The following is a 27,641-nucleotide window of genomic DNA, read 5'->3' as shown; positions in this document are numbered from 1 at the left end:
TGCAGCATTCAATGGCCTGAATGTTTTTTCTCACAATTACGATTTACTCAAACTAATGTATCCAATCCATCAGACATGGGACCCTGGTGAAACATTCCTGGATAAATCCCACAAAATGGTTGTGACGAACTTGTACATTCCATTGAATTCAACTGATTATGTCTCGCCTTGGGGAAGTGAAAAGGTGAGATACAGGTATTACTTTCCGATAACAGCAGGGTTAGATGACAGCGGGGTTAGATGACAGCAGGGGATAGATGACAGCAGGGGATAGATGACAGCAGTGATAGATGACAGCGGGGGATAGATGACAGCGGGGATAAATGACAGCAGTGATAGATGACAGCAGTGATAGATGACAGCGGGGATAGATGATGATAGCATCAACTTTTACCTTCACGTTTGACGATAAAGGTTTTGCGTTTACCTCAGTTTCTCACAAACTGCAAGTCGTAGATCAATAAAACCTGGTTTATAGTTACACCTGTTGATATTCAACATAGTGTACCGAAAACATTTATGATAGGCAAGACAAGTAATTCCATAGAATTCTTGTTTTTTAATACATGTATATATTAATTTATATGCGTTTGGCTGACACCCAGTAGCAAATGTTTTATGTTAGTGCTGAGGTGTCGCTAAACATTCCTGTTGACTTGGAGATCAAAACGTGGTATGTTCTGTCTTGGCCGTGCATATTTACATGTAAAAGAACCATTGCTGCTAAACTGAAGGAATGTCTTTCTTGTGTGACATTGTGTTGTCTCTGAATGAAGTGATCATACTTTTAGGGATCATTTCTATAGTATGTATCGCCAAGACGTCGAGTAACACTGACGATCGATCGAATGAAGTGAGACAGTTCTGTATGTTAAGACACTTACTGGATGCTGGGTAAATGTGTCTTGTTAAACATTCATTTATACCCAAGTTTGTCTCAAACTCACAAAGTCATACGTGTATATCACACCGTAATGTTTATGGGATTATTATTTTGGGGATGGGAGTATTTTATTTTAAAAAATATTAGTATTGTTTGTTTGTCAATGTGGGTGTATGTGAGAGATGAAGATGTTATCAAATTAAACTAGTTGCCAAATTTATAGTAATTACCAAGATCAAAAATCATAACAGACTGAGTGGCCTCACCCAATGGGGGTAAAAAATCACAACAAACTGAGCTGCAATCTGTGACATTATTTTTCTGCACCAAAAAAACCCAGTTCTGTAACTAATCAAATTAGCTGATTTTCTATTTTAAAATATTAATGATTGGGGATAAAATGTTTAAATCATATATAATAAATAACTGATCAATAACTTTCAAAAAGCTTGCACATATTATAAAAAATAAGCGCACATTGGACAATTTTTGAATCTTTATAGTAATATTCAAATACAAGGACCGACAGGGCTGAAAGCAGCTTCTATTCATCAAACAGTTGGGAGTGCGCTATTACCATATTTTTAGGTTGACAAGACAAAAAATGCTTCTGAGATACATGTAACATTATTACCTTTTGTGACACTCAATGGCCGATGTGTATTTTTGTGCTGGGGTGTCATTAAACATTCATTTAATAAATAAATAACTGAGAAAATATTACGGTGCTCTTGCTATTACATAACAGAGAATTTCGTAGCATGTAAACTGAGTTTTGTCTAGCATTGTATTCATTACAATGGCAGGGCATAACCCAGTGGTAAAATGTTCGCCTGATGCACGGTCAGTCTAGGATCGATCCCCATTGGTGGGCTCATTGGGCTATTTCTCCTTCCAGTCAGTGCACCATCGCTGGTATATCAAAGGCTGTACTATCCTGTCTGTTGGATGGGGCATATAAAAAATCACTTGCTACTAATGGAAAAATGTAGCAGGTTTTCTCTAAGACTAAATGTCAAAAATGACCAAATATTTGACATCCAATAGCCAATAACTAATAAATAAATCTGCTCTAGTGGTGTTGTTAAACAAAACAAGCTTTTTAACTTTTTCATTACAATTGAAAATTGATTAGTTGGGGTCTACTAATCTGATAATTGATTATGGAATCCATAATTATATAATCAATCATCGGGAAATTTTAAAAACTAATTATACCTACAGTCTACAGGAAGAAATATACAATGTCATGCATATATGTAAAATCAGCTGAATAAAAAACAATATGTATTGACTAGCTATTAAAAGTTATAATGTGTAATTTGTAGGGTCTATCCCTGTGAACAGGACAATAGGTGCATGCACAGTCCTTATAAATGAAATTCTTCCTAAGTACATACATATTATCAACAACTGTGTGATCGTAAAGTTGATGGGTTATTGCAGACCAGGGCCTGTGCTTATAAAACCTTTAGTGTCCAGACTCGATCTCTAATGATGTCAAACTCATACAGTTTGTATGGCGTTGTCATGACATTAGTGTCTCAGACTCTATTAGTCTCGAGTCTAGACTCGATCTCTAATGATGTCAAACTCATACAGTTTGTATGGCGTTGCCATGACATTAGTGTCTCAGACTCTATTAGTCTCGAGTCTAGACTCGATCTCTAATGATGTCAAACTCATACAGTTTGTATGGCGTTGCCATGACATTAGTGTCTCAGACTCTATTAGTCTCGAGTCTAGACTCGATCTCTAATGATGTCAAACTCATACAGTTTGTATGGCGTTGCCATGACATTAGTGTCTCAGACTCTATTAGTCTCGAGTCTAGACTCGATCTCTAATGATGTCAAACTCATACAGTTTGTATGGCGTTGCCATGACATTAGTGTCTCAGACTCTATTGGTCTCGAATCTAAAGTTTTATAAGCACCAGGCCTGTTCTAACTGATGATTGATGACAAAATTCTAACTAATTCCTAAAACTAGGTTTATCACAAGATAACTTACGGAGAGAAAACATGATTCACATCATCAGTTGATTCATCAAAGATTTTGTGCCAAAATGTGTGTTGTAATGATATGAATATTCATGCAGCTTAAAGTCACAGACCCTAGTTTCAGTCGGTGGAAGTGGACACTAAATTTGGTTGACTTACACTTGTGTAAGACATCTTTATAAAGTTACAAGCCGTTTTAAAAAAAAATAATTGAAAATTGCATTTTGAGGTATTGGAAACACCAGAAATAGATAATTTCAACAACCAAATGGAAGTAATGTTTGATTTCAGTGATTAAAAACTGCTGTAATAGTGAAAAATACACTTAGGGTTTAAAAATTAGGGTCTGTCACTTTAATGGGCCGTTCAAATATTAAGTGACGTTATTTTTGTCAAATGTAACTGTGACATGTTTATTGGGAAAAAAATTAGTAAAAAATAAATAAAAGTACATTACATAATGCTATTAAATACACCCACCCACCCCTTGTAACGCTACATAATGTTTTGACCTACACCCACCCCCTCGAGTGTTAAGTAATATATTTGAATGGCCCCTAATACCAAATGTGTCTGGGGAGTGCGTGTGTTGGATGAAGAAGAAAAGAAATCAATTCATTTTAGCTATGGAAGCTGATCCACATGTTCAAAACAAATGCACCCCGTCAAGGAAGGAAAAGAAATAAATCTAAAACAATATTTTGTATGTGCCTGCCTACAGCACGTAATACTTCGTGCCAAGACTGGTATTTATCTATGAGTATATGGGAATGGTTTACTTCTTATTGTTCATGATGTATTTTCATGTGTGTTAAACATAGATACATGTATGGTATATACTGTAAATCATAAAATAGTTGCTATCAATCGACATATTAGCAACATAAAACTTTACAGATGTCGGCATTATCTGACATTTAAAAAAATATATATTTAAGGTTTAGAATCAGAATGAATGTATGTTTATAGTTCATTCATTCCGATCATAAAAATTTAACTTTTTAAATGTCAGATAATGCCAAAAGAATACTTTTGATATACATGTATTTTGATGTTATACCGCTTACAGACAATTTCATTTGGTAGAAAATTGCAGTAATGATGCATGCTAACAAATTATTGTTCTTTGCTATTATATATTTATAATTGAATCAATAGCATGTTGGGTTTCAGGGCATACTGTCACGAATTTAAAGACCTTATTTCTCTAAAAATAAAAATTACATTAATTGTTGGAAACCAAATCTAGCTATCACATCACCGTAACTGAACCATGATGGAGTGAAATCCATGTCAACCCTCAGCAGTTTTAGTTTTTTAATTATGGACCATTGCCATAATTCAATTTATTTTTTACTAAATATTAATAAGTGGAGTATGGTGTGTATAAAGATGGTTGAATAAAGTACATTTAGGGACAAATCAAATTATTTTTGTTCAGGTAATACTTTGTTAGGCCATTAAATAGGTCAGTGGTCTGTGACAATATGCCTTTCAGATAATCACCAACAAGACAATAGCTCAAAGGTTTTTCAAAACAGTATTTTATGTCTCTTTAAATTTAGCATCGTGACCTATTAATGTTTTGTATAGCCTCACTAAACTCATTGATATTTTAAGCTTGCCAACATTTCCCGATATACAGTATAACTGAATCAAATTGGGCTCCGTTTATAAACTTTTGAAGTACATGTTTATACATTTTTACAGGAAACTTTATGTCCAGTATTATGATTCCCTTTGTGTGTCAGAGATTCTAAAACATAAAATATTAGTTTCTATTCAGGTATCAAATTGATTAGCAACTGTCACTAATCAAAATTTTTAATTCAAAGTTTTCTCTTTATTAGCTCATACTAATTTAAATTGATAGTAGAAGTTCCATTCACCTGGTATGGTGATAGTGAAAACCATTCAACTGGTATGATGATAGTAAAGTTCCATTCAACTGGTATGGTGATAGTAAAGTTCCATTCAACTGGTATGGTGATAGTAAAGTTCCATTCAACTGGTATGGTGATAGTAAAGTTCCATTCAACTGGTATAATAATAGTAGTTCCATTCAGCTGGTATGATAATAGTAGTTCCATTCAACTGGTATGATAATAGTAGTTCCATTCAACTGGTATGATAATAGTAGTTCCATTCAACTGGTATGATGATAGTAAAGTTCCATTCAACTGGTATGGTGATAGTAAAGTTCCATTCAACTGGTATGGTGATAGTAAAGTTCCATTCAACTGGTATGATAATAGTAGTTCCATTCAACTGGTATGGTGATAGTAAAGTTCCATTCAACTGGTATGATAATAGTAAAGTTCCATTCAGCTGGTATGTCTGTTTGTTTGTTTTGTTTAACAACACCACTAGAGCACATTGATTTATTAATCATCAGCTATTGGATGTCAAACATATGGTCATTTTGACAGTCATAGAGAGAAAACCTGCTACATTTTTTTCTTTTTCCATTAGTAGCAAGGGATCTTTTATATGCACCATTCTACAGACAAGATAGCACATACCACGGTCTTTGATATACCAGTCGTGGTGCACTGGTTAACTGGTATGATAGAAAAGTTCCAACCAACTGGTACATATAACTGGTATGATGATAGTAGAGTTGCATTCAACTGGTATGATGATAGTAGATATACATATTTAGTCAGTTTACATTTGTTCAGCAGTGTGAACAATTCCCAATTTCAACATTTGTTTTTATGTTCTTTGTTTTTTTATGTTCTTTGCTTAGAAAAAAACTATTATTGGACATACATTTACTACTGAATTACTAAAACAGTCCTTTCAAAAGTGCCTGGTGAAGCCCATAGACATGTCATTTTAGCTAATAGTTTGATTTAATGATCAAGTTACAGATAATACAGACATTGTATTTTTGTATTCTAAGACATTACAAGATTGTAATACATTTTTCCCCATTTATATTTCAACAATTGTGCCTTTTTCACCAATGGCAAGTGCCGTAATATTTTTAGCAGGTATTTATTAAAACAAAAATCAAAGATAATGTAAGTGCAGTATTTTTATAATTATGGACTAATTAATAACATAATTATTTTATGGAATTTCCCCAGTTTATTGAAGGACATCCTCTCGGCATCTCACGTAAAACTGTAGTTGTGGGCCAAGAGCCTTCCAGTGTTGTATACTACATGTACATGTACCTGTATGTAATTACCAAACAAATATATAGTCATTTGTATATAGTGTTGTATACTACATGTACATGTACCTGTATGTAATTACCACACAAATATATAGTCATTTGTATACAGTGTTGTATACTACATGTACATGTACCTGTATGTAATTACCAAACAAATATATAGTCATTTGTATATAGTGTTGTATACTACATGTACATGTACCTGTATGTAATTACCACACAAATATATAGTCATTTGTATACAGTGTTGTATACTACATGTACATGTACCTGTATGTAATTACCAAACAAATATATAGTCATTTGTATACAGTGTTGTATACTACATGTACATGTACCTGTATGTAATTACCACACAAATATATAGTCATTTGTATACAGTGTTGTATACTACATGTACATGTACCTGTATGTAATTACCAAACAAATATATATTCATTTGTATACAATATACTCACTATATTTATTGGGATATAAATGTACCTTCTGGGGCAGTGGATCTCTGTACAAGTTAGTAAAGGAAATTTATATATGGTGTCTTGTGTAATTACACATATGAAGGGTGCATGGGAATAACCTGTGATGTCACATTTTTATTAAGGTGATATTTTGGAATTTTAATGTTTACAACTCTGCAATTGTGCAATATTTATGCCTAAAAAAGCATAATTTACAAACTACTTTTAATGGCCGACCATAATTACAGGTTTTTAATTTAGTGTGTTACTGTGACCTTAACATACGTGACCGTTATAATACTATCTGTTTGGACATCATAGGTTATTCCCATGGGCCCTTCATATACATGTGGATTGTGGACTCGTATACCTGTGTACTTGTATATACAGACAGTTGCTTCATGCAGGCTGTGGACTCCTATACGTGTATATACAGAGTTGCTTCATGCAGGCTGTGGACTCCTATACCTGTGTACTTGTATATACAGAGTTGCTTCATGCAGGCTGTGGACTCGTATACCTGTGTACTTGTATATACAGTTGCTTCATGCAGGTTGTGGATTCCTATACGTGTATATACAGAGTTGCTTCATGCAGGCTGTGGACTCGTATACGTGTATGTACAGAGTTGCTTCATGCAGGTTGTGGACTCGTATACCTGTGTACTTGTATATACAGAGTTGCTTCATGCAGGCTGTGGACTTGTATACGTGTATATACAGTTGCTTCATGCAGGCTGTGGACTCCTATACGTGTATATACAGAGTTGCTTCATGCAGGCTGTGGACTCCTATACCTGTGTACTTGTATATACAGTTGCTTCATGCAGGCTGTGGACTCCTATACGTGTATATACAGAGTTGCTTCATGCAGGCTGTGGACTCCTATACCTGTGTACTTGTATATACAGTTGCTTCATGCAGGCTGTGGACTCCTATACGTGTATATACAGAGTTGCTTCATGCAGGCTGTGGACTCGTATTCGTGTATACGTGTATATACAGTTGCTTCATGCAGGCTGTGGACTCCTATACGTGTAAATACAGACAGTTGCTTCATGCAGGCTGTGGACTCGTATACATGTATATACACAGTTGCTTACACATTTGAATACCTTTTGTTCTATTTTTGTGTGTTAATTACATTCTCACACATACAGAAATGTTAATGAAAGAATTGTATGGTCATGGTAACATCTTAATTACCTTATATTATAGCCAATGTTTGTGGGTGATACAATTTACACTGTTATTTTTATTAGCACTACACAATGTATGTCAGTAGCATTGTATGATGTCTTTCCAGTGTTTTCTATATTCCTTACAGCCAACAGAATGTTCAATGATTACTTTTTTATAATGCCAAGACCCCCTTACTGAAAATTCTTCTTGTGTTTTTATTTTGTTTTTCTTTCAGTTGACAATAAATATTAGAAGAAAACTAAAATTATCTGTAATGGAACAAATTGCCCACAACGGGCTGCAATGAATTATTTTACAAATAGAAATTACATTTTTTGAAAATGTTTATAAAACTGGACAAGGAGATCTCCCCCATATTAGTTTGCAATGCATCCATGACATCCCATTCCCCTTAATACCATTTCATTGTTGAACAGCCCTCATAACACGAAGTACAATTAGGTTTACTTGGTATATAGGTGCATATATTAAACCACATTTCCTTGTTGTTTTTATTGAGAAACAAAAAGGGGGGGGGGAGAGAGCAAATTTACAAAGCCCGTTTCCCTTAAACGCAGGTGTTTAAGCATTGTAAATGTATGTAGTTAAACACATGTGTAAGACATAAATAGGATTTGTAAATTCGGCCCAATATTTTTGTTCAAGTTAATATATTTGTATTTTGAAATGGTTTGTAGTGGGTGGGTGGTGCTAACCTTCCTCCAATGAATGAATGTAGGTGGGTGGGTGGGTGAATGATTGACAATCACTTATGGTAGTCAGGTATGTTCAGTATTTCAATATGATTAAGTTATTTGGTTTAGATTTGTTGGGAGGCTGTGCAAGTTCGGTTCATAAAAGCATCTAGGCCATACACCGACCACATCCTCCTGACCTGCTGGTGTGTTACACTGTGTAGGACCATTCTAGTCTTACAGATAGTCATAGCAATCGGAAAAATACAAAATTGATAGTTTTAATTTCAAGCCAATTCATATTTCATTGTTAACATCAGGCCAATTCAGAAGGCTACAAACTGAAATTGTTAAAGGCGCACACCCTATAGTTTCAGCCCGTGAAAATGAACACTAATTTAGATAACCATTATTTTATTGTGGCCCATTTACATCTAAGGTTGTTTTGGGTTTTTTCGTTCCCCCCCTCATTATTGTAACCAATGTCAACAGTACGCATAAGCAAGTTGACTGAATTGGTATGTCTAAATGTTAAGTACAGGTTAGATATTTAAATATGTTGTTATTTCAGTAAGAGCAAAATACTATACTGCATATGTTAACCAATGTTTGTTTTCAACAGTGTTTGTTTTCTTGTTATAAATGAACTTTTAAGGTTGCAAATACACATGTATATATTTTATAATTATAAAAGTATAATTTACTCAAGGTATTCATGAAGCAAGTTTAATTGCTTTTTCTTAATAAAAAGAAGGAAAATATTTAGGATTTGTCATTTTGTTACACATGAACTGGAGTTGGAAAACAAGTGAACTGTTTCCAGGGTTGTTACAGACCCAAGATTCAACCCATGAAACGGACACCAAGTTTGGTTAATTTACATACATTGTACATGTGGCACATTTAGATAAAATTACAAAAGTGAAACAAGACCGACATTGAAATAGCCTTTTAAAAATGGGGACGCAATCTCTGCTTGTAACATTTGAATCTGGAATCATTTCTAGACCAGTTTTATTTATATGAAGTCTACTTTATGTAATCAAATCAGATTTTTATTTTAAATTTCATATTTATAGTAAACCGAGTATACCGGTACCTCTAAAAAGTGAATCATGACAATAAAGATTTATTAACAAATGAAGATGTGACACTCTTAGATTGAAATCTTCATTGTGGAGCTTAAGAAAAAGTCAAATGTCTCGGCCAATCAGAGGCCATATTGTATTTTGAATCAGTCTGGAAAATAACAACACTACATTGTATAGCTAGGACTATGAGAGGATCATTTGGACAGAGTTTGGTTGAAACCTGCCTAGTTCACAAGACAAAGTACCCATGCAAGGAAGAGCACTCTCACTTAATTAAAACAAATTATGTCATTTTGCCATATGCTTGCTGCTGGTTAAATTATAGAGTTACGAGACATGGAGGGGAAAACGTGTAATGTGTGGCATGCAATACAATGGCATGATTTAGCATCCATATTCAGCACTGGAATTAAGATCCATAATGCTGTTTTACTTTATTCCTTAGTCTCATTATCATCTAGTGTAAGTGTCTGGTACTCGGGCCAGATGCCCTCGCTATGCCATAAGCTAGCTCACAAGAGCCTCCAAACCAGCGGTAAGTTCAGACAGCCATTTGTCACCAACACTCGCTGCATTGGTCTTTATGGGACACTACCTCTAAACAGAATGACCATTTTAGGAACCAGTCAAAATAGTTTGCAAACATTCAATGAAAAAGGCTGGCTAAACTGAGGCCAGGTGAACTAATAACCATACATGTAGTTATAAGGAATGATGAAGTAACACCTACAACCATTATCAAGAACAAACCAAGCAACATTTCTAATAAAACATTTTTACTTGTAAAATAATGATTGGTTCATGATCAGGAATGAATTCACGCATTCATGCAAACTAAAATGAACACTACATGACACTGTATACATGTTCGTGCAGCTAAAGTATATCAGGATTACATAAAACAAAATTTAATAAAAAAATAAATAAAACTCCAGACCTGTGACATGTCATAAATATAGTCGACTTATCGAAGTAGACCTGTGACATGCCATAAATATACAGTCGACTGATCGAAGTAGACCTGTGACATGCCATAAATATAGTTGACCGATTGAAATAGACCTGTGACATGCCATAAATATACAGTCGACTGATCGAAGTAGACCTGTGACATGCCATAAATATACAGTCGACTGTTCAAAGTAGACCTGTGACATGCCATAAATATACAGTCGACTGTTCGAAGTAGACCTGTGACATGCCATAAATATACAGTCGACTGTTCGAAGTAGACCTGTGACATGCCATAAATATACAGTCGACTGTTCGAAGTAGACCTGTGACATGCCATAAATATACAGTCGACTGTTCAAAGTAGACCTGTGACATGCCATAAATATACAGTCGACTGTTCGAAGTAGACCTGTGACATGCCATAAATATACAGTCGACTGATCGAAGTAGCCACCTTTACAATCAATTCAATCTACTTTTACATCCAATTAAAGGTCCTACATTGTATCTCAAAGCTGCCAAACATTATTTCTTTACTTTTGTTTCAAAATATATAATAATAATAATAAACCAAATAATTTAACTTACTAGTAGGGCAAAAAAAGAAGGAAAATCTTTATTGGATAACAGATAGAAATGGGGTCATTCTGTTGAATTGAATGCCCTGGTAAGTCTGCCATCTTTGTGCAATTCATCGGTCCCTAACGACCCCATCCATGCAGTCAACTTGCCTGATTTTGTGGGCTCGTCTATTGTTAGAGTGGTTGACTTCCTATAGACGAGGCACTAGAGACTCATGGAATCAACACCTATAGACGAGGCACTAGACTCATGTAATCAACACCTATAGACGAGGCACTAGAGACTCATGGAATCAACACCTATAGACGAGGCATAAGAGACTCATGGAATCGACACTTATAGACGAGGCACTAGAGACTCATGGAATCAACACCTATTTTGCCAAATACCCATTCAACTCTGCATTAGGCAGAGAGGTATGGCCCTGATCATGTATTATGGTTTTGCCATTCAGATCATAAGATTTGTTATGATGTGTTAAGAAATTAATACAGTCAAACTAAAGGTGACAGCTGAAAGTGTATAAGCACATTTCAATTCCGATATTCCCGAGTTATTTATGTGTGGGATTGCTTTGATGTGTACTTGTTTATTACTGTATATATATATAAATATAAAGATAGAGAAAACACTGCACTGCAACTATATCCCAGTCGGTGGGCCTATCGGACTATTTGTTTATTCCCGCCAGTGCACCACAACTGGAATATCAAAGGCTGTGGTACATGTATGTGCTAGCATGTCTGTGGGATGGTGCATATATAAAAAAATTGCTTGCTACTAATAGACACATTAATGTATACCAATCAACCACAGCAGACCCAGCAAATAATTCAGGGAGGGGACCAGGGGCAAAAGCCCTGAACCAACTCCTGAAATGGACACTCCAATTATAGTTTAGCATTTATCAAATTGTTAGAAAAGAGGCATATGAATTTCGGGAAGGGAATTCAGGTCCCCGGATCACTCCCTTCAATTTGGACTTGATAACAGTCTGATGTGATAGTTGATAACACCTTGATGTGATAGTTGATAACAGCTTGATGTGATAGTTGATAACAGCCTGATGTGATAGTTGATAACAGCCTGATGTAATAGTTAATAACAGCCTGATGTGATAGTTGATAACAGCCAGATGTGATAGTTGATAACAGCCTGATGTGATGCTGTTAGGTGTAGGTGGTCCTATATATATATATATGTACACAAGTAAAACCAAAAAGACAAAATAAAATACACCAACAAAAAAATGCTGTACAGAGGTTACAATTAAGATCATCTTCGTTTGATAATTATTTCTCCTTGACAGAGTTATTTCTAAACTGCACAAGTTGTTTGACAAAAAACTTAAAATAATAATACATTTTAAAAAAGGCAGTGGTTTCACCAGCTGGTGTACAGCCATAATGCATTGTTGGTCATGTAACACTGAGTAATGTCAATAACAAAAAACATAATGAACAAGTGATAATAAACAAATTGTAAACAGAAAACAAACATGTACACCAAATAAGAAATAAGTAATATTTTGCACATACTTTATATACATAATGCATTATGACGTCCTGCCATTCACTAATCCTGAAATTGTCACATGAAATTAACACAAGCACCAAGATTATTTTCTTAATCCCTGTATATGTCTAATTTGTTACTTCCAGCACTTCACACATTGTACATGTACTTCACGGGATAATATTTCATAATCATAGGTAACCAGAACTCATTTATGAGATGTTCATCTTTCCAAGCCTCCATGAACGTGGGTTTTTTTGTAAATAATTTCAGTTTAATTTGCCACAAGTGGTTTAGAAAGAACAAAAACCCCACACACTATTGTTATATGCAATTTAGAAAACAATCGGCTCAGAAATAAATAAGTTGCAGTACAAAGATAAAAGTTTGTTTTGTTTAATGACACTAGCACATTGATTTATTAATCATCTTCTATTGGCTGTCAAACATTGGGTAATTTTGACATATAGTCTTAGCGAGAAAACCATGTTACATTTTTTTATTAGTAGCAAGGGATCTTTTATATCCATCATTCCACAGATGGACAGCACATACATGTACCAAGGCCTTTGATATACCAGTCGTGGTGCACCGGCTGGAACGAGAAAAAGCCCGATGGGGATTGATCCTATAGACAAGTCTGCTTATCAAGCCCACCCAAAGTTGCAGTACATACCACAGTAAGAAAACAATGTTCTCAAACGGGAACTGTAGACAACGGACTGTTCAAAGACATGAATTATATTTGCATAATGAATAAATTTCCAATGGTAATTAAAGAAGATTGTAATTTTCAAATTTAGGATACAAAGATTAACCATACTAACAACAGATTGAACTAAAATGTGCGTAACTGACACATGAAGAGAATAGGGTGTTCACGTCAAACACTGTACCCTGTACTTGGGTCAAAGACACGTCAAGAGAATAGGGTGTTCACGTCAAACAGTGTACCCTGTACTTGGGTCAAAGACACGTCAAGAGAATAGGGTGTTCACGTCAAACAGTGTACCCTGTACTTGGGTCAAAGACACGTGAAGAGAATACGGTGTTCACGTCAAACACCGTACCCTGTACTGGAGTCAAAGACCCGTCAAGAGAATACGGTGTTCACGTCAAACACTGTACACTGTACTTGGGTCAAAGACACGTGAAGAGAATACGGTGCTCATGTCAAACACTGTACACTGTACTTGGGTCAAAGACCCGTCAAGAGAATACGGTGTTCATGTCAAACACTAGTAGTGTAGATATATATAGTGCTATACTTCACAGATAATGTGCTCTATTAATACTGATGTTTTTTGTTTTGTTGTATTTAAATATAGTTTATGTCATTTGTTGTGTGTAGACAATGTGTTACACTTTAACTATTTTTCAGATTATAATGTGTGCTGTAAAAATGTGTTTTTTTGTGATTAAATACATACCCCGTACACAAAAATTGTTTCATTTTAATTTATTCTGAATATGTCGCTCTGACTTCATCTGTGCATTCCACTATTAGATAGTGATTGAAAGAACCTGTAATGCAGAACGTACAATTAAGAAGGTGTTCATGTCAAGCACTACCCTGTAATTGGGTCAAAGAATCCAACCCCATCAGTGGACCAGCTGTCTCATTGGGTTTTACCCCGTCCCAGTCAGAGCACCACGACTGGTATATCAAAACCACAGTATGTGCTGTCCTGTCTATGGGAAAGGACTTATAAAATATACCTTGCTACTAACAGAAGATATTTCTCTGAAGGCGGTATAAAAACTGTTTGATATCCAATAGCTGATGATTAATATTTCTCTCAAGGCGGTATAAAAACTGTTTGATATCCAATAGCTGATGATTAATATTTCTCTGAAGGCGGTATAAAAACTGTTTGATATCCAATAGCTGATGATTAATATTTCTCTGAAGGCGGTATAAAAACTGTTTAATATCCAATAGCTGATGATTAATAAAGCAAGGTGCTTTAGTGGTGTTGTTAAACAAAACAAACTTAAAACAAAATAAGTAAAAAATCATCATCTATCAATGAAATATTGAAATGATTCTAAATGCACGGAATTGTTTGAATTTCCTTATTTAAGAGGAAAAACCTAATGTGGTTTAAAATTTATTTTTAATGATCGAGGCAGGGATTTTACTAGGCGAGAGTTAAGTTTGTTTTTTGTTTATCGACACCACTAGAGCACATTGATTAATTAATCATTGGCTATTGGATGCCAACACTTGACAATTTTAACATTAGTTTTAGAGAAAAAAACTATTACATTTTTTTCCATTACCAGCCAGGAATCTTTTATATATTTACACCATTCCAGACAGGATAGCACATACCAAAGCCTTTGATATACCAGTCGTGATACACTAGCTGGAACAAGAAATAGCATGACAGGGATCCTGCAATTTACCACTGGGACATGTGTGTTAATTTTCAAACTCATGTGTGCTATGCTTCAACCTGAAAACAACCAAGTAGTAAGGGATGCTGTAATTAAGGCACTTGTATTAAATGTATAATTAGATCTTTAAAGACATCATCCATGTGTCAGGTGTCAGACCTCACCATTTAAGGAGAGCTACCACTTTGGCTCCCCTTTACTCCCCCGAGACTAGCTCAAGGAAAGTAATTTTTAGTTCCACTTGGCTTATGAATGTTTAAAATGTACTACTACAAAAGGATTAAAGATCAATGCTCAATATGGTAATGTATTACCCATATGGATAAAAATATCTTGGTACATATCAATGTGATACGTCCCACTGGAATGCCAAGTGGGACGTAACATTTTTGACATCACACGATGATGTCATCAATCTTACAGGAACGTCAACGAAACGAGATGAGTGATATAAATTAAGATCGATTATGGGGTAATAAATAGGATATTAAACTCGCTACTATTTCGTATCATGTTTATGTCCCTCATGAAATAATTTTCATTGTCACACGCTAAACCTTGTGACAATTGAAAATTATTTCACTCCGGACATAAACATGATACGAAATGGAAGCTCGTTTAATATCCTATAAATCTTAAATGCCTCCCCATAATCTGAATTAAACCCCTGCAATATGGCAAAACACATGACATGAGAAAAAAAAAAAGAGAGAAGGGAATATAATCCACAGCACAAAAAACGTGCCGTAGAGATTTAAAATTCCACAGCATTACAATTGCAGGGGATAGAATTAGAAAAGAAACTAATCACTATCCTCAATTTGTGTTCACAGTGAGGTCTCACAAGTGTACGTCACAGTATAGAGTTCATCTGGAAATATATTACACATGAGTTTCAGAATGTTACTTCTAAATCTTAAAATAGCCTCAATGAAATTACACTGCAGCCCGAATATTTATTATACCTGGAACGAACAAAAGACATGATGAAATTGAACAATGTGAGTCTTCATCAACACTATAAAATAAGAGTTCATTACAGAGTACATGTACATGTATTCTTTACATGTATTTTGTGTGGGGGGGGGGGGGGGGCAGTGGCGGATCCAGAAAATACATTTGGGGGAGGGGGGGGAATGACATGTTCCAAAAAGATTCCTTGGATTCTCCAACATAAAAAATTTAATTAAAAACTAAAATTACATACAATCTACAGACACATTGCAAATTTAGGGGCCTCCTTAGATCCACCACTGGGGACGATGCTAACTGAACATGAAAATTTACAGGACATCCGTGTTTTAAATTGCACCATACATGTAACTGCAGATATTCTACTTGTGTATGATGTTACCTGTATGCCGTTCAATGCATCATAATTGTCATTCATTTGAAATATGTACATGTTAAATGCATTTATATTTTCAGATCACTTTATTTTTACTAGCACTGTTATATCAAGCTATTCAAAAAGAAAAATAGTTCACCTCCATATTGTTTTACATGTAATAGAACTAGCAGAAAACCACCATTCATAAAGATGAACATAATACATAAAAATTTAATATTGTAATATGAAATGTATTTTAGGGTACTCAACAATATGCAATGTTTACATCACACCAAAGAAAAATACTATGAGAATATATTTAGCAGCCCATTACAATTACACATGTACATGTAATAAAATATTGCAAAATGGAACATCCAAATATTATGATACATGATGTACATCTACCACTCCCCAATAACAAGCATTCCGAGAGTACTGCTAAATATAAAATACCACACAAGCTTGCCTGTCAGACCATTTTTTATGAAATGAGTGAACACATTTGGTATCTGACAAGTGAAAGCAAGTCAGATACCAACACTGTTCATAAAATGGTATGACAGGCAAGCTAGTTTAGTATTTTATTTATTACAAACCAACTGCAAACAAGTCGCAACATATAAGTAAGAAGATGTCAAGACCTACTTCATGTTATTTTTCTACGAATTGGGTCAGCAAGATATCCATGTTGCGTTAATATTACACTAGCAGAGCTGCCAACCCCTAGCCCCAAGTGAGAGTAGCATTCATGACAAGCTGAACATAGCAAATGATATTTGAGCGTAGCATGGCCGAATATCATAAACAGCAGCAAAAGAAAACACCAAATAACTGCATCATGCTATTTTTAGCATAAATAATACTTGTGGTCAGTTAAAGGATACGGATATACCCGAAATGTAACGAATGTTGTCAAATAAGTCGGGCGATTTGAACAGGATTACAAGGGGTGATTGATAAGTTCGTGGCTAACGCAGAAGTACATGAGCTGCACATGTTTCACTGAATTAGAGTGCAGTTCAACTTGTTGAATGATTACACAGAATGTTTGAAGTTACTAACTTGAGTTGTTTTTCTGTTACATATAATTAAACATTGAGCATCAGTGTTTTCTGATAATGGACAACATCAGCCATCGTGCAGTCATCCACTATCTCGGTCTCAAGGACGTAACACCTAAGGAGATCCATGAAGACATGGTGGTCACACTAGGGGAGGATGCCCCTTATTACAGCATGGTGAAGAAGTGGGCTGTTGATTTTAAACGTGGCAGAGAGAGTGTCTGGAAGATGACCCCCGTCCGGGAAGGCCAGTCACCGTCACCACAGGAGACCATTGCAAAGATTCATGACATCATCATGGTAGACAGACGAGTAACAGAGCATTACATTGCCAATGAGTTGGGCATCTCCCAAGAATGTCTCCATGCAGTCAACCACATGTCCAAGGTGTCAGCACGTTGGGTCTCAAAGCTCCTTGGACCTGATCTGAAATGGATTCGGCTCAACATGCCAAGGGAAAATCTTGCTATTTTTGAGGCAGATTCTTCGGCGACTTGTGACTATGGATCAGACCTGGATCCATCACACCCAGGTTCTCCGCCTCCCAAGAAAGCCAAGACTGTGATGGTGATGGCCTCCATTTTCTGGGATGCAGAAGGAGTACTGTTGGTGGACTACCTAGACAAGGGTCACACTATCACCGGGGCCTACTATGCTGATCTTCTGAGACAGCTACGGGAGAAAATCAAGCAGATTCGGCGTGGAAAGCTGACAAGAGTGCTCTTCCACCAGGACAATGCTCCGGCACACACATCCACAGTGGCCATGGCTGCTATCCAGAAATGTGGATTCAAACTTGTCGAACACCCACCCTATTCTCCTGATTTGGCTCCCTCTGACTACTACCTCTTCCCAAAAATTAAAAAGGAGCTCGGTGGTCATCATTTTGCCACAAAATGGCGCCTTCTACACAGAAGGGATCCGTCTGCTCCATGACTGCTGGACTAAGTGTGTTAATATAGGAGGGGACTATGTTGAAAAATGATTGTATTTGATTTTTTAAAACCAACTCCTTCAACCTTAGTCCACGAACTTAACAATCACTCCTCATATGAATGAGTAGAATTTTTTAAATTTTTTTTAAACAGTATCGAAATGCAATAAACTCAAGATTAACTGTTATGCGATGATGTAATCAATGCTAAATATGAATGCTTATATATTGTTATTTCAAGTTACAATTCAAATTACTCTATTCCTAACTGGCATACATTCACATGCAATTTTCTATATTCATTGCATGCAAGCGTAACATAACTAAAGAACAGTGCTTTGAAGGTTTATAGTACGTGACACTGGGGTCAGCCTCCAGAAAACTACATCACTTATTGAATACATCTTAATATAACTGTTTTACAATGGTTTTTAACCTGAAAATCATACTTTTATATGTTGGAATGAAAAAAAAAGAGAAAAAGCCACAGAAATGAGGAATTCAGTTTTTAGTTACTGTATTACAAGATCACGTCCAATTTTTAGTATAATTGCCAGAAATCGCTCGCTTTTTAACTGTACTCTGTACAGTAGATCTATAATTTGTGATACGCTTGCCAAATAAAACATAATTAGTGAGTAGAAACTTTGGCCAAATACACTAATCATCCAGTTATGTTTATATGTTGCAAAAGTTATTACTGGTTTTCATTAGTGTATCATACTGGATTTTTTTCAACTGAGCGTAGCAAATGTCGACTACGCGTAGCTAACTACGCCAAAAGCGTAGCAGTTGGCAGCTCTGCACTAGTTAGATACTGAGTGAATGTTATGACATAAGCAATATCTTACACTGGTGTGTAATAAAGCAATATCTTACACTGGTGTGTAATAAAGCAATATATGTCACCTACCAGGCCCAACAATTTTTCTTATCTCCTGAATTCAAGGGTCATAACTGTGAAAAATTGATAAAATGACATCTAAATTTATCTGTAACAGAAAATGATAAAGCAAAACACAAAATTTCAAGATCTCATGGCACTAAGAAAACAATTTGGAAAACTATACGTGGGACAGACGGATGCACAGACAGACAGACAGACATAAAACCTATAGTCCCCTCCAGTTGGACCGGTAGGGGACTACTATCCAGTTAATAAAAACAGTCAAATTAGACTCATAGCAAGTAGCTAAAATTGTTCTATTACACAAACAAACTTTAAAATGATTAAAAGACAAATTGTCCCTGTACTGAAAAAAACCTTTTTAATTTTGACAAAACATGATAGGTTTTTTCTGGGTCAAGACGGGCAGGTATATGGTATGAAGAATGATTAAAATTAATTATTTTAACTTCATTTACCGTATAAAAAACATGTTAAACTGTAAATAATCTATGTTGGTGACAGCACAACTGGTGTTAGTGTACCCTTTATATGCTGCAGCCCAAATAACACAGTGTTTTGCAGAGCAGATGTCACAAAGTACACGTACATGTAGAAGGGTCAATAGTTATTTTTTTCTATTCAAATGTGATAAAGTAAAATTTATACATGTCCTTGTCAATAGTAAATAAAAACGTTTTACATTGTATACCTGCATACGCTTTTTTCAAAGTACTTTTCTTTTTACTTCCTCTGAATATTGTTATAAAACAATTTAAAATTTATTATGTAGTGTTTATCTAAAAAAATCCTGCTATAAAACATATTTTACTAAATAAATGGTCATATGCATAAAAGGGTGGGGATGAATGGGATGTATCTGGTGATATGGTGCCTTTGTTTTTTACTGTTTGGCAGTGTGATGGAAGAAACAATGTTATCATTCTTACTAAATTTGTTTCATAACAATGGTCAGGACAGTTACATGTAAACGACACCCAATGTTCCAACCTATTTAAGGATTTTATTAGCTATGTTTCTAGACTCCGATAATCGGCACCATTCCCCAAAGGCTATGTTTTTTTATTCCCAATTCTGGAGTAAAAAATTCCCAATCTGAATGTAAATAATTCCTATTATTATATAAAGATATATTTTGAAAAAGATATTTAACACTTGACAAACAGTCCTTCCCCTCCCCTATAATGTTTCATAACACAAAATAGATATATTAATTTGAATAAATACAAGTACTTGTATGGTATTACTCTTTTAATTCTAACTTAGCTCAATGAAACTGAAAATTCCCCATTTTTTTTAAAACGATGCTAAAATTCCCAAACTCAAGTCAAAATTGAGAAATAAAAAATAAAAAATAAAACCCTGCTGTTTCCAAAAACAATGTGTTCAAAAAGGTTTTCTGTAAGACCTAGAAAGCAGACGATGTGACTGAATTCACGGTGTTTATTCTAGCTATGGCTCCTGTGTAATGCTAAATCCATTACTGGTAAGCATCAGAAAGTGATACCAACATGGCCTCCTGGACCCACCCACTTCCAATGCTGTCACGTGTAGATGAGCAGGAATGAGAACATGTTTCTTTGATAAGAATATTGCAATTTGTTTTAAGTCTTCTCCACCCTGACTGTAATATGTCTCAGGGTCAAAATACTGATGTCACAACGGGTCTTTACTGGTCAACATCACCACAGGCCGGGATATTTCTTTTTGCCTAACAATCATTTACATTTCTAATCTATGCTTAGTTTCAGTCAATCCTGTGTGGTCTGGCATGTTTTCATTTCGGACAACACAATTTGTAGCTGGTCGTACTGAATATAACCCACCTCCCCCCACCCCGATTGTTTATTTTCTGAAAAACATGAAATTCTCAGAAATTTCAGATTGGAAGTTTAATCTGATTTATCACCAATTTTCAAGGCCCACCCCCTCCAATCAAGTAACAGGTAAAAACCATCATCAATATGAAAGTGAATAGTGACTAGACATGAGACATATGTGCTATCATCCACGGACCATTTATACCAACAATCAAACACATGGTACCAATACCTAACAATCTACATGTACATCAACACTCAAACATACTGCTACCACTACCTGAGAATTTATACCAACACTTCCATCTGGGTACCAATATCTGAACATTGATACCAACACTTATATACCTTATTCATTCAATCGACTGAATAAATGAACACTTTCGAAATAAGCTCACATTGATTTAGTGTATGGCCAGTACTGATAAAGATAAAACAGTAGGTTCTAAGCAAACACAGCTGTAGATTGGCCATCATGTTCAAGTCACATTCAGAATGCTGTTGACATTGCTTTATTTCTCAAACTCATATCACTGGTTTTGGCTGCTCAAAGAAATATCTTTCTTCCCAAGCTGTTCGATGCAAATCTGTCATTTAGTGAAACATTTGTCTGCAATGTAAATAAAGTAAACAATGTTAATTAAAATGTGTACATATAAACATTCATTCATTTTGTTAAGCACTGCAATAACATAAGCAATTTTAATGGAGACCCTACCACCAGAAACATAAGCAATTTTAATGGAGACCCTACCACCAGAAACATAAGCAATTTTAATGGAGACCCTACCACCAGAAACATAAGCAATTTTAATGGAGACCCTACCACCAGAAACATAAGCAATTTTAATGGAGACCCTACCACCAGAAACATAAGCAATTTTAATGGAGACCCTACCACCAGAAGCCAATTGACCACACACACGTACAAATGTAGCTGGACATGGTTGGATCTAAGACTTAGAAAATGGTAAAAGGGGCAATTTCAAGTTAGCCTGACCACCGGCCCAGTTTTAATACAGTAACTGCAATAATATAAAGGCGAACATAAAGGTTTGCTAAAGTTTGTTTTGTTTAACAACACCACTACAGCACATTGATTTATTAATCATTGGCTATTGGATGACAAACATTTGGTAATATTGACATATAGTGTTACAGAGGAATCCCGCAACATTTTTCCATTAGTAGCAAAGGTTTTTTTTATTAGCATCATCCTAGACAGGATAGCACATACCACAGCCTTTGATATATCAGATCCAACCGTGTCCAGCTACATGTTTGTGGCATAACACACCCCAAAGGTCAACATGGTGAATACATGAATACTATATCATGTACATGTAAAACAGTTGCTGTAACATGAGCCACAACACAATGCTGTGTTCTGAAACCCACCAACGTGTACAGTGACCCTGCGTATATCTCCACTTTTCTCCAGTCGGTTTTCATTAAATTAAATATTTACAAAGCTTCAACCTTCAGTGTGTCTTAAAAGATTAAACCATATCTCTAGATAGAAATATTGTGAAAAAACCCCAGTATAACATAGCAATGAAGAATACCTACCCCAGCATTTGCAAAAAATCCAGGATTGAATTTGTAATTTGTACTGACAGTGGGCTTCAAGTTCTGAAAAATAAATAACCATTTGGATCCATTTAGCGAAAGTGTTATGTAAAACGAACAATCTGAGGTTTTTATACATGAGTTTTCATCATGACTTTGGATAAACGAAAATTGATAATCTAAACAATAAAATAAAAGCAACGTGTAATTTTAATGATCAAAACAGCTCTAATAGTGAAAAATATAGTGTAGTGTTTAACAACTAGGGTCTGTCCCTTTAAAATGTGTTATGGTGTCATCAAATGAGTACTGCTTCCCTTTCCATAATGAAAGTTAAAGACACGACAGAGCTAATTACTGATTTCCTTACTGACGTCTGGTTGGATATTCACACAACTTCACTTTTCATTACACCATATGTAACTAGTATTTACATCTTTGTTATGTAAATACATTGTGTATAACATAAAAACAATTTTATGTTTTTAATAACTTTCATAAAGAAACCGACAAACTCAAATACAGTCAAGTACTCTTATAGCAAACCGGAACGGACCATGCTAGTTTGTTAGTTACAGCAGTAGTTCGGTTGTACACAACTGCATAAGTTGGTCATTAATACATAGGGCGATAAAACGACTTTACGATTAGTTAGTTCTATGTGTACTTTACTGTAATTGTGGTTTTATTCCTTAGGCAAGTTTGCAAATGTGTACATCTTTACATCATCTTTTATACAAATACATGTATGCATCGTATGTAGTAAAAAACAGTTAAAGTTTGTTTTGTTTAACGACACCACTAGAGCACATTGGCTATGGGATGTTAAACAATTGGTAACTTTGATGTATTATCAACCGAGAATGAACTAGGTCTATCCACAATATCAAATACATTGTGGATAGACCTCATTAATTCTCGGTCTCTCTTAAGAGAGAAAAGCTGCTACATTTCTCCATTAGTAGCATGGTATCTTTTATATACACCATTCCTCAGACAGAATAGCGAATATCATGGTTTTTGAAATAAGAGTTGTGGTGCACTGACTGAAATGAGAAGTAACCCAGTGGGTCCACCTACGGGGATCGATAGGCCGTCCCGCCTTTGAAAAACACCTGCCCTAAATCGAGGCACTGCATCAGTGCTTCGAGAATTTTTACAAGATCCACTAGCCATGGGAACAGTGATTTTAAACATTTACTAGCCACAATTAAAAATTCACTAGCCCTACTTCACTTAATATAATTTTACTAAAAGTAATAATTCGATGTTACCTCAAGAGGGAGACAGTGATTGAAATCATTAAGATTGGGGAGTGGGAACAGGATATTCATATACTAAACACCACTGAAAATGCACCAGGGATAATATACAAATATTTTGGTATATTAATGTACTATAATTATTTGGTAACTTGTTGTTGTTTTTCAAAGTAAGGGGTTTATCGCTTTAAATGACAACAAATACTGACATCAAACATCATAGTATTTCATCCATTAATGAAAGCAAGAGCAAAACGAAAAGTCAGTAAGTTGTGTGTCCACCTCTAGCATTCACACACGCTAAACAGAGTTGTCGCTTGGACAGAATCAGCCTCTGGATCAGGTTCTGGGGTAACCTCTGCCTTTCATCTTGGAGTGCCTGCTCAAGATGCCGAGTGTTGTTGAATTGACGTTGTTGAAGATATCGTCCTAACTCATCCCACAAATGCTCGATTGGAGAAAGGTCAGGGGATAGCACAGGCCATTCCAGGACAGGGATGTGTGCATTTGCCAAAAACTGCATGGTTAATCTCACAGTATGCGCTCTTACATTGTCTTGTTGAAAGGTGTGCAGATGTGGATGAGCACCAAACTGGGGTACGACAACTCTTCGCAACACGTTATCGATGTAATACTGGGCTGTCACCCTTCCATGGCATACATGCAAAGGTGTTATGTGGTAATAACTGATTCCGCTCCAAATCATGACACTTCCGCCTCCCCATCTGTCAGTTTGGACAACACACTCTTGATCCCGTTTTCCACGACGCCGCCAAACACGTAGCCAGAGTTCGACAAATCCGCTAGCCCGACGCCCGTGGCTAGTGGTTTTTAAGTTCGGGCTAGTGAGAAACGCAAAACCACTAGCCCGCAGGGCTAGTGGTTTTCCCACCCCCTCTCCTTAACGCTCGATCGTGTTTTTGTTTTAGTTTTTTCTTCTTTTTCTCTCGGCTGAAATTTCGTTTAATAAATTTGATTGTGACGTTTGTCACAGAATAATATCAACAACATCATCTGTATATAATAATAATCCACTTGAACTAGGTCTGCTGCAAACTGCAGTAACATGCTATCTCTACATCGTCACGGTTACAGCATGCATTGTTTACTTTTCCCTTTCAAGTTTCTGGCACAGGAAATAAGTCTAATGACATTCGTGTTTTGATTGGTTGGACACGTCACGTGGTAGTTAATCTCGCACATAATTATGTTTTAGGCTAACTTGGAAATCACCAATCGCGACGATAGGTTAATCTCAATCAAGTAAACCCCAGTCATGCTTTGAATTTCAGTGTTTGTTTTATTTACCTATTGTTTTATTTACCTACTGTTTTCTAATTTAACACTTCGCTTACATATGGTTATCGGCAACCAGGAAAACAATTTACTTTAATGGTAACCGCACATGCAATGACTCGGCTTGGGCTATTACATTTGGATAATGTCTCACAGCTGCCGATACAAGATAATACCTTTTTTGTTCATCAATTAACAACGGATTAGATGTCGCAGTTACAGTCTTTTGATATCGGTCTGACATGGGATAATGCCCTGTATTTGAGCAATTGGCAGTACCGTTCCTGGCAACATGAATAGTAGGCCCTAAAAACATAACCCACTACCAAATACACTGAACCATCTATTATCGTGTGTCACACTGTCGTACCCTCATTTAAATTTAATTGTTTTGATAGTGGTTTTAGATACCAACCATGAGTTTAATCAATTATTTTCCCCGGGAGAGGGCAAAAGCGAAAATGGGACAATAACGATGGATCACACTTGACAAAAGACCAAACGTACATGTACAACACGACAAAACTGAAAGTTACAACATAATTTAAGTGTTTGTTTCATTTTACTGTTATAATCGTAAATGTGTAATCTTACAAAAATTAGATAAAAATCCAGTTATAATTGATCAAGAATTTGGGCTAGTGCTTTATCTTGATGGGCTAGTGGTTTTCACAAACCCACTAGCCCTGTGGCTAGTGACTTTTCAAAATATTTGTCATACTCTGACGTAGCCATCCATCAGTATGTCTAAGATAAAATCGAGATTCATCTGAAAACTAGACACCTTTCCACTGTCGTCTATTCCAGTATCGATTAAAAACATGCATTTCTGTGACGATGAGTGAAAATTGGACCAACATAAAGATGTCTAGCTTGTAAACAGCGCCTTATAGTGTTGATGCTAATTGGACCACGTCTCCCTTGAATCATAGGTGTTGTGTGCATAGCTGGTTGTGTGCATAGCTGGTTGTGTGCAATCACGTAGATGTGTGTGATCATACAGGGCTAGCTCTGGGTCAGCAGAACATGTCGCCAAATTATCTGTTAAAACTTCCAAATTGTATAGATACCCAGTTATTTTGTAACTAAATATCAATTAATACATGAAATTCTTTCGCCAAATTATCTGTTAAAACTTCCAAATTGTATAGATACCCAGTTATTTTGTAACTAAATATTAATTAATACATGAAATTCTTTCGCCAAATTATCTGTTAAAACTTCCAAATTTTATAGATACCCAGTTATTTTGTAACTAAATATCAATTAATACATGAAATTCTTTCGCCAAATTATCTGTTAAAACTTCCAAATTTTATAGATACCCAGTTATTTTGTAACTAAATATCAATTAATACATGAAATTCTTTCGCCAAATTATCTGTTAAAACTTCCAAATTGTATAGATACCCAGTTATTTTGTAACTAAATATCAATTAATACATGAAATTCTTTCGCCAAATTATCTGTTAAAACTTCCAAATTGTATAGATACCCAGTTATTTTGTAACTAAATATCAATTAATACATGAAATTCTTTCGCCAAATTATGTTAAAACTTCCAAATTTTATAGATACCCAGTTATTTTGTAACTAAATATTAATTAATACATGAAATTCTTTCGCCAAATTATCTGTTAAAACTTCCAAATTGTATAGATACCCAGTTATTTTGTAACTAAATATCAATTAATACATGAAATTCTTTCGCCAAATTATCTGTTAAAACTTCCAAATTGTATAGATACCCAGTTATTTTGTAACTAAATATCAATTAATACATGAAATTCTTTTGCCAAATTATCTGTTAAAACTTCCAAATTGTATAGATACCCAGTTATTTTGTAACTAAATATCAATTAATACATGAAATTCTTTCGCTAAATTATCTGTTAAAACTTCCAAATTGTATAGATACCCAGTTATTTTGTAACTAAATATCAATTAATACATGAAATTCTTTCGCCAAATTATCTGTTAAAACTTCCAAATTGTATAGATACCCAGTTATTTTGTAACTAAATATCAATTAATACATGAAATTCTTTCGCCAAATTATCTGTTAAAACTTCCAAATTGTATAGATACCCAGTTATTTTTTAACTAAATATCAATTAATACATGAAATTCTTTCGCCAAATTATCTGTTAAAACTTCCAAATTGTATAGATACCCAGTTATTTTGTAACTAAATATCAATTAATACATGAAATTCTTTCGCCAAATTATCTGTTAAAACTTCCAAATTTTATAGATACCCAGTTATTTTGTAACTAAATATCAATTAATACATGAAATTCTTTCGCCAAATTATCTGTTAAAACTTCCAAATTTTATAGATACCCAGTTATTTTGTAACTAAATATTAATTAATACATGAAATTCTTTCGCCAAATTATCTGTTAAAACTTCCAAATTTTATAGATACCCAGTTATTTTGTAACTAAATATCAATTAATACATGAAATTCTTTCGCCAAATTATCTGTTAAAACTTCCAAATTGTATAGATAC

General features: G+C 35.1%; 1 protein-coding gene, 2 long non-coding RNA genes and 1 pseudogene across 4 annotated transcripts in view; 2 read left to right on the top strand and 2 right to left on the bottom strand.

Annotated features, from left to right (window-relative positions):
- Positions 1 to 775: 775 nt before the first annotated feature.
- LOC121376075 lies at positions 776 to 868 on the top strand (annotated as a pseudogene).
- A 3,396-nt stretch (positions 869 to 4,264) lies between these two features.
- LOC121374315 lies at positions 4,265 to 9,165 on the top strand. Its single transcript, XR_005958223.1, has 2 exons — positions 4,265 to 7,081; positions 7,170 to 9,165. It is a non-coding gene; the product is annotated as an uncharacterized LOC121374315 (long non-coding RNA).
- A 1,089-nt stretch (positions 9,166 to 10,254) lies between these two features.
- Positions 10,255 to 12,968, bottom strand: LOC121374310. The gene is made up of 2 exons (XR_005958222.1): positions 11,331 to 12,968; positions 10,255 to 11,293 (listed from the first exon to the last, which is right to left on the bottom strand). It is a non-coding gene; the product is annotated as an uncharacterized LOC121374310 (long non-coding RNA).
- An 85-nt stretch (positions 12,969 to 13,053) lies between these two features.
- Positions 13,054 to 27,641, bottom strand: part of LOC121374299 — a 31,766-nt gene continuing 17,178 nt past the window's right edge. The window contains exons 6-7 of one of the 2 annotated variants that reach the window (XM_041501359.1): positions 22,571 to 22,633; positions 13,054 to 14,070 (exon numbers count right to left, since the gene is read on the bottom strand). In XM_041501359.1, the coding sequence (XP_041357293.1) occupies positions 14,050 to 14,070; positions 22,571 to 22,633 (84 nt within the window). In that variant the 3' untranslated portion in view covers positions 13,054 to 14,049. Of the gene's footprint in view, positions 14,071 to 21,474; positions 21,612 to 22,570; positions 22,634 to 27,641 lie in introns of those variants that run through there. The other variant, XM_041501350.1, reaches the window with a different exon arrangement.

This window comes from Gigantopelta aegis, chromosome 1 (genome assembly GCF_016097555.1).
Source record: "Gigantopelta aegis isolate Gae_Host chromosome 1, Gae_host_genome, whole genome shotgun sequence".
In the NCBI taxonomy this organism is placed as follows: Eukaryota; Metazoa; Mollusca; class Gastropoda; order Neomphalida; family Peltospiridae; genus Gigantopelta; species Gigantopelta aegis.
This window is presented reverse-complemented; position numbering and strand designations above follow the sequence as displayed.